General features: G+C 37.4%; 2 protein-coding genes across 2 annotated transcripts; both read right to left on the bottom strand.

Annotated features, from left to right (window-relative positions):
• Nucleotides 1-172: 172 nt before the first annotated feature.
• On the bottom strand, nucleotides 173-1,156 carry LOC142548484 (NDR1/HIN1-like protein 3). The gene has a single exon (XM_075656833.1). The coding sequence runs from the start codon at nucleotides 1,061-1,063 to the stop codon at nucleotides 338-340; it is 726 nt and encodes a 241-aa protein (XP_075512948.1). The 5' UTR covers nucleotides 1,064-1,156; the 3' UTR covers nucleotides 173-337.
• A 1,922-nt stretch (nucleotides 1,157-3,078) lies between these two features.
• Nucleotides 3,079-5,822, bottom strand: LOC142548343 (uncharacterized). Its single transcript, XM_075656646.1, has 3 exons — nucleotides 4,809-5,822; nucleotides 4,306-4,703; nucleotides 3,079-3,904 (listed from the first exon to the last, which is right to left on the bottom strand). The coding sequence occupies exons 1-3, from the start codon at nucleotides 5,820-5,822 to the stop codon at nucleotides 3,079-3,081; spliced, it is 2,238 nt and encodes a 745-aa protein (XP_075512761.1).
• Between the last annotated feature and the right edge of the window lie 2,739 nt (nucleotides 5,823-8,561).

Genomic DNA, 8,561 nt, shown 5'->3' on the forward strand with positions numbered 1-8,561 from the left:
TAGAGTAAAGAACCAATCAACTTATATTGTTCGATGTATTTTACTAATCAATGATCATCATAGAGTAAAGAGCCAATCACCTTATATTGTTCGGTCAATCAGCTCCAAAGGGACCCACCCAACCAACACCAAAACAGATAAACCTTTGCTTAGTACTGAAGCCAGGGACATCTCAACCGGTTAATTTTTAAAACTGAATTAGATTGCAAAGATTACAAATCTTTATCGAACAAACATATGAATTCATTAGAGATTGTGGAAAAGATGAACAAGCAGCCGAACTCATGTAATAATGACGATGATACATAGTAAAAAATGAATGGAATTATGGAAGAAATCAACGCCAATCAAAATCACACCTCTTCGATTCGTAACTCACAGATGCTGTTCCGTTGGAACTCAAAGGGATTCTCAAATCGCAATCAATTTTGGGCTTGACCTTCGTAGATTTCACGAACCAAAATTTCAACCTGATCCTTAGATAAAGCTTTACATCGACGCCGAATGCGCCGGATTCCTTGTCATCGTTGTAGTTCGAGGTCTCTTTACTCCCAAGCAGAACCAGGTTCTGCCCCTTGAAATCGGCATTCAGCGAATTGGTGCTCTTCTTATCCTGATAAAAAGGCGTCAATTCCACGGTGGAGAATCTCTGCCCCTGGTAAAACGCACGTGCTTCGATCTGATCGTAGTAGATCCCGATTCGCTTGTTAGGGTTGCGAATAGTCAGGTTAAGCGCGAGATTGTAATGCAGCGTGGTGCCGTTCAGATTGAATTCGGTGAGCGAGGCGTCGGTGGCGTAGAATTTGACGGTGTTGGGTCGGAAAATCAGCCAGCAGATGAAGACGAAAATGCCGACGATTATAAGAATGGTGATTATGATCTGGAATATGCAGGTGCATATACAGTTCATGATGCAGCTGCAGCAGCAAGTGAAGGGGTTGCAGCAGCACCCGCCTCCACCGCCGCCGCCGCGACGTCCGGGTCGGTGGTAGGACTTCGACGGCGGCGGAATTGATGGGCCGTAGTATGCGCCATTGAGATGGGGCTGTTTGGTTTCACCCATTTGTTTCAGATTGAGAAAGGAACTCGAATTCAAAGAGATACAGACCTCTAGGGTTTGGGAGTGGATTGATTGGGGATTGTAAGTTGTAACGTCTATATATGTTATATGGGGAAGCGTATCTATCTATCTGCGCGTGGGGTGATCGTGTGGGCTTGGGCCAACGGAAAATTCGTAAAACGCGATATTTGATTGGTCACGTCCCCATGGGGAATAAATTACATTTCCTTAAAAAATTAAAATTTCATTATTTTTTCATTTAAATAAATAAGAATAGTAATGTCTCACGTATCTTTATTCGTGTATATTTATAATAAAAAATAATATTCTTGTATAAAAATCAATACATTTTCATAAATGATCAAAATATGTGATTCGTCTCACAAAATTGACATGTAAGATCGTCTCACAAGAGTTTTTATAAATAAATAATAGTCTGATTTCTCAACGTTGTGTATTAGTCATTTAATCTAATAATTATAACTAGTAACCAAGCACACGCAATGCATGTATAGTATTGTTAATGTGCAAAGAAAGACATGAAGCTAAGTTCAATTCATTTCTTAACTTCTGGAAAAATTAAATGTTCTCGTACAGATCCAACATATATATACAGAAGGGTAGTCAGTGTGTGTAGTTAACAAAATCGTGTATAAAAAATGTAGAACAAATGTAAAAGCGTGTTCCATATATCTAACACTCTCCCTCAAGATTGGTGTAGATTCAACACACCAAGCTTGGACAGCAAGTAGGAATGTTGTTCACGACTCAAGCCTTTAGTAAAGATATCCGCAAGTTGTTCATTTGTAGAAATGTGGGCAGTTTGGATCACACCATTTTTGACTTTTTCTCGTATCAAATGACAGTCAATTTCTATGTGTTTGGTACGCTCATGATACAACGGGTTGGCAGCAATATGTAATGCCGCTTGATTATCACAAAACAGGGTCGGAGGCGCAAGCAGTATCACTCCCATATCACTAAGCAACCCAAGGATCCAAGTAACTTCACATGTGGTGCTTGCCATGGCTCTATATTCCGCTTCTGCCGAAGAACGTGACACGGTGCTATGCTTCTTAGACTTCCAAGAGATCAAGGAACTCCCCAACTTGATGCAATAGCCCGTGACTGAGCGACGAGTCATTGGACATGCGGCCCAGTCGGAATCACAATAAGCTTGAAGAGAAAAGGAACAACTGGCAGACAACAAAATTCCTAAGCCTGGTGCAGACTTCAAATAACGCAGCACACGAAACGCAGCATCCAAATGGGATTTTTTAGGTGCATGCATAAACTGACTAAGGACTTGTACAGCATAAGAAATATCCGGTCTTGTGACTGTTAGATAGATAAGCCTTCCAACTAACCTCTTATAAGCATCAGGGTTGGATAACAAAGGATCTGTGAGACCAGAGATAGAGTTCTTTCGATTAAATTCATCAAGTTCATGACTAGTCAATTTGAGATGTTGTACAACAGGAGTATCACAAGGTTTAGCACCAATTAAACCAGAATCACCGAGCAATTCCAGCACATACTTTTCTTGATTGAGGTAAATTCCCAACTTGGATCTAGCGACCTCTATGCCAAGGAAATAACGCAAAGGGCCAAGGTCTTTGATGTGAATTTGTGAATGCAAGAAAACCTTTAAATCTGAAATAGCTTTCTCACTACTCCCTGTGACAATGATATCATCTACGTACACGAGCAACAAAGTGATATGAGCAGAATTATGTTGAACAAAAAGAGAGTGATCGTTGGCCGATTGTGTAAAGCCAGCAAGCTTCATAATACAAGCAAATTTAGTGTTCCATTGTCTAGAGGCTTGCTTAAGGCCATAGAGGGACTTAAGCAACCGACAAACACGCTGCTCCCCCTGAGGAGAACACCCCTGTGGCACACACATATATACCTCTTCATCCAAATCACCTTGGAGAAATGCATTAGTGACATCCATTTGGTGAAGAGGCCACTGTTTTGCAGCTGCTATACTCAACAAACATCTTAGAGTGACGGTTTTAGCAGTAGGGGAAAAAAGTGTCATGATAATCTATCCCTTCTTGTTGTGTGTAACCTTTGGCTACGAGACGGGCTTTAAAACGATCAACGGTCCCATCCGGATGTCGTTTAATTTTATACACCCACCGGCAACCAATTGGCTTCTTTCCAACTGGTAACGGAACTAAATCCCAAGTATGGTTGGATTCTATGGCTGCGAGTTCTAGGTCCATGGCTGCCTTCCATCTAGGATCTAAAATAGCTTCATGATAGGAACTAGGCTCCCTGTCTAAAGAAATGGATGCTAAAAAACTTTGGTATGGTTGGGAAAACTTGGAATGAGTAAGATATTGGGTAAGAGGATAAGAAGAAGAAGCTAGATTACTGTGAGACAAAGTAGGACAAGAATAATCCTTAGTCCAGATAGGAGGCTTGGGAGTGCGCAAGGATTTTCTTGGTGGCTGGAAAACAGTGACTGAATTTGGGACTTCATGTAGGGCTGGACCATCTAAAGGAGAAGATGGGGCAGAGGAAGTAACCTCAACAGGGTCTGATGGAGTTGAAGAAAAATCAGGAGAAGGAAAAATAGGTTGAGGATGACTAGGAGAAGCAAAGGGAAAAATGCTCTCATGAAAAACAACATCTCGGGAGACAAAAAACTTTTGTGCATCAAGACTCATTACTTTGTATCCTTTTTGATTGGTGGAATAATCCAAGAACACACATGCACTTGCTCTAGCAGAAAATTTATCTTTATGAGTCAAGGATGTGACGTAACATAAACAACCAAAAACACAAAGATGACTAAATGACGGAGGTCTATGGAGTAAGACTTCATGTAGTGTCCTGTTTTGCAACAATGGAGTAGGGGTGCGGTTAATGATATAGCAAGCAGTCAAGACACATTCCCCCCCAGAATTTCAAAGGTAAAGAAGATTGGAAACGCAAGGCTCGTGCAACATCAAGTAGATGCCTATGTTTACGTTCAACAACTCCATTTTGTTGTGGAGTGTATGGACAAGAACTTTGGTGCACGATACCTAAGGAATCAAATAACAAAGTGCATTCATTTTTGAAAAAATCAAGCGCATTGTCGGTTCGAATGACTTTCACAAGGGCAGAAAATTGAGTCTTAACAAGCTGAAAGAAGTTTTTGAGAAGTTGCAATACATCAACTTTAAAATGCATAAGGTAAACCCATGTTGCTTTTGAAAAATCATCCACTATAGTGAGAAAGTATTTCTCACCATGATGCGTAGGAGTATGAAAAGGCCCCCATACTGTCAACATGAACCAGCGCAAAGCAACAAGAAGATTTAGACAAGCTCATTGATGGAAACTGAACTCTAGTCTGTTTAGACAGTGGGCACACAGGGCAATGAGGAAACTTTACAGATTTTGGCATAAACGGAAGTAATTGCATTCGAGACATAGACATATGTCCTAAACGCTTATGCCAAACAAAAGAATCATCAGAAACGATAGGCAAAGAGCTGCAACTATGCACAGAATTATTACAAAGAGAATCAAGAGAGGGGATAGAAGGTACTGAGCTGTGATTTGAACTTGAAAAGAATCTTGTGTTAAGGTGATATAAGCCATTGCACTCCTTACCAATCTCCATTAATCTCCCAGTCTTGAGGTCCTGAAATAAGCAAAAATGGGGATAAAGGGTGACAAAGCAATTATTATCTTTGGTAAACTTTGATATGGAAAGAAGATTGAGGTTGAAATCTGGCATATGTAATACATGGTCAAGGGTGATAGAGTCATTAAGCAAGACAGATCCTATCTTATTCACAGCAGCCTTGTCACCATTTGGCAATCTTACGAACTTAGATGGAAGTGCCACAGAACTAGGATTTCGCAAAAGACTAGAATCACCAACCATATGTTCATTTGCTCCACTGTCAATGATCCAATGAGAAAACATACTTGGTTTAGTTGAAGTACCAGCCATATTGACTACTGGTTCAGCTGGAGATTGAACTTTGCAAGTACCCAACAACTTCAAGATTTCGGCATACTGAGCAGGCGTAAAAATGGAAGGGACAGCAGTGTTTTTGTCATCTGTGTTGGTCAAGGTGGAAGCCTCTGTCTGTGCACCTTCAGATAAATTTGCAGATGGCCTCGGAGTTCGAGGATTATCCCTATAAATCCGTCCATGCTGGCCCTTCTTAGTATGAGGAGCTTTGTACAGTTTATGGCCCGGGGGATAACCAACAAGCTTATAACAAAATTCCCGAGTGTGACCATTCCAGTTACAATAGTCACATGTCAAAGCATCCTTTTTTTGATAATTTTGCTTGCTTTGTGCAGAGAAAAACGCTGTTGATGGGGGTTCCACCGTGGACAAGGATCTGTGTGATTCTTCTTGAGAGATGATCGAAAACGCTTGACCAACAGAGGGCAGAGGACTCATCATCAAGATTTGGCTTCGAATTGAGATATAAATTTCATTTAATCCCATCAAAAACTGCAATAGCTTTTGTTGTTGATCGTGCACAATGTATTGCCTCGCTGTTGCACATTCACAGGAAGGAAGCACAACCAACGACGAGTACTCATCCCACAATTGTTTCAGTCGACAATAGTAACTTGACACAGTGTTACCAGCTTGTGTCAACCTGCCGATTTCCCGGTGCAAAGAGAAAATTCTTGAACCATTAACTTTGTCATACTGCTCCTTAAGATCGGTCCAAACGGTTGATGCATCAATAGCATAGACGATGCCCCCAAAAATTTCTTTCGAAACAGAATTCATAATCCAAGACAACACTAAAGCATTACATCTCTCTCATTGATGTAATGTAGGTTCGTCACACGGAGGTCGTTTACATGTGCCATCGATGAAGCCGGTCTTATTCTTAGCACGCAAAGCAATGAGCATTGCCCTACTCCATATTCCATAATTATCAGTACCTACTAATTGATCAGTGATAAGGCTCATACCAGGTGTATCCGAAGGATGTATGTAGAGAGGATCGTTGAATCCGATGTTAATCGCCATGGGAGCTTGCAAAAAACCAGATCGTAGCCAAAATATCTCACAAAAAAATGACAAAATGTACGTACAGATTCTCAATCTGCACTACAGAGGAGCTAAGATCTTGGAAAAAAAAAATCGGAGAAGAAATCAGAGTGAAGTCGCCAGTAACCGCTCTGATACCATGTTAATGTGCAAAGAAAGACATGAAGCTAAGCTCAATTCATTTCTTGACTTCTGGAAAAATTAAATGTTCTCGTACAGATCCAACATATATATACAGAAGGGTAGTCAGTGTGTGTGGTTAACAAAATCGTGTATCAAAAATGTAGAACAAATGCAAAAGCGTGTTCCATATATCTAACAAGTATAATACATGAATATTGTCGTTTTTAGAAAAAATAAACGAATGAATAAGATTAAAGTTTCTAGCATTAACAATTTTTTGTCGACAAATTACCAGTTATCAATAATTAACGTTGATGTAATCAAGTGGGATCAATACAGTTTCTATAACATGCTACACCAATGTTGGATCAAAACAGTTTTTATAATATGATAAAGTTTTATGATATAATAAAGATACATTTAAAAAATAATAAATATTAATTTTATAAAAATAAGAGTTTAGGTAGTGATATTCGATTAGCTTAGTTTAGATTGACGCGGTTGAGCATGGAGGCGGTTCGTAGTTTCCTAGTGTCTAAAAATTTGACTTTAAAATTTTCTCAAACAATATTTATTTGATAAATTGATGTGAAAAAAAAAAAATTTCACCTAATTATTTTCAATTTTTCATTAGCATACTTACTTTTTTTATCCAAGAGATAATTTTAAAGATTTGAAATAAATAACACTTTTCCAAAATTGTTGTGAGTGCCTTAAAATTGAGATTATTCTTTTAGTTTTTACGGAGTTCAAAATTATTTGGGTCCTTAATATGTCGATTATTCAAAGCGTGTTACATTTCGAACTCTACAATCTTTTTTTAAAAATTTCATGTAAGAATAGGTCTCTTGTGAGACAGTCTCACGAATCTTTATCTGTGAGACGGGTCAACCCTATCGATACTCACAATAAAAAATAATATTTTTAGCATAAAAAATAATATTTTTTTATGAATGATCCAAATAAGATATCAGTCTCACAAAATACGACCCGTGAGATCGGCTCACACAAGTTTTTGTCTTTACATATAAATGCCCGATAGAGAAAAACAAGGGGAAACTGAGGAAAGGGTTAATTTTAGTTCATCTATCAACTATCATGACCTTAGTTGCGCTGTAGGTCAAACAAAATGGGTAGATATGTGTTGTCATTTTAATATTGATATAGTTTCAACATTACTTAATTGAACAATCCGAGTGAAAAATAAATAAAAAATTTGAAAATTGAAAAGGCTAAATGATACAAGATGATAAAGGAGGTAGGGGCCGAAACATGCCGTAAACGATCATGCCTGCCGCTTACTGCACATATTAAATATAATTAATTGATTAGTTACAAATATTTTATTCACTTTACTGAAAAAAAAAATTTATGTATACCAATTAAAGATTGGGTAATCTTTTTTCTCTGTTGGAGTAATTTTTTTCTTTATGTGTCTTATCATATACTGATATAGAAGAAATCAATTATAAATTAATTTAAAATAAAATTTGTTTTTGTAACAAATATTTGATGATGCCAATATATAAAATGTAGTTACGCATAATAGACACAATAATAATGTTTCCAAAATAGGTCGATAATACGCGAATTGTTGTAGAATTTGTTTTTAAACTCAATCTAAGGCTATATTTTATCAAAGAGAAGATCTATTGTAAAACGGTCTCACGAATCTTTATTTGTAAGACGGGTCAATCCTACTGATATTCACAATAAAAAGTAATATTCTTAGTATAAAAAGTAATACTTTTTCATGGATGACCCAAATAAGAGATTTGTCTCACAAAATACGACCCGTGAGACCGTCTCATACAAATTTTTGCCTTTCTCCAATTAAAATATGAGATTACAACAAAGCAAATTAAAGGTGGGTTGCTATGTATGACAAAGATGAAAATATTTTTACTCGAAAAGATATCAGAATAGAAAACCAAGTAGGTTTTATGATAAGGACGTCACCAAAAACTATATGTATTAGGGTAGGTAATGGTAGTGTAAGCTTTCCAACAAATTATTCAACTTCCATTCTCATATATATTTGATTAATTTGGGTGGTATTCAATAATTCACCTACACAACATATAACTTTAGTCGTAAAAGATTAGTGAACGATCTACCTAATTTATCTGCTATTAAATTTGATAATTTAAAATATATTTTTTTTCATATTTTACATTCACAAGAAAATGTTTTTTAAAAATATTAATTATAAACCGCACTGCATACGCGGTTCGATTATTTTTTTTGCCAAGAACCGCACCAAACTGCACCGCCTAAACCGCTTGCCATAATATTGGACATAGAATTAGAATAACTTGTAAACAACATATTCAAATAAAGAAGTCATCA

This window comes from Primulina tabacum, chromosome 6 (assembly GCF_025594145.1).
Source record: "Primulina tabacum isolate GXHZ01 chromosome 6, ASM2559414v2, whole genome shotgun sequence".
Lineage (NCBI taxonomy): Eukaryota > Viridiplantae > Streptophyta > Magnoliopsida > Lamiales > Gesneriaceae > Primulina > Primulina tabacum.

Bases quoted from the DNA above. Each gene is read 5' to 3' on its own strand.
- LOC142548484 (XM_075656833.1), bottom strand. From the start codon at position 1,063: ATGGGTGAAACCAAACAGCCCCATCTCAATGGCGCATACTACGGCCCA.
- LOC142548343 (XM_075656646.1), bottom strand. From the start codon at position 5,822: ATGAATTCTGTTTCGAAAGAAATTTTTGGGGGCATCGTCTATGCTATT. The intron at 4,704-4,808 runs GTATTACATATG...TGCTTATTTCAG, and splicing joins ACTCTATCACCCTTGACCAT to GACCTCAAGACTGGGAGATT. The intron at 3,905-4,305 runs GTGAGAAATACT...GTTGCAAAACAG, and splicing joins TCATACTCCTACGCATCATG to GACACTACATGAAGTCTTAC.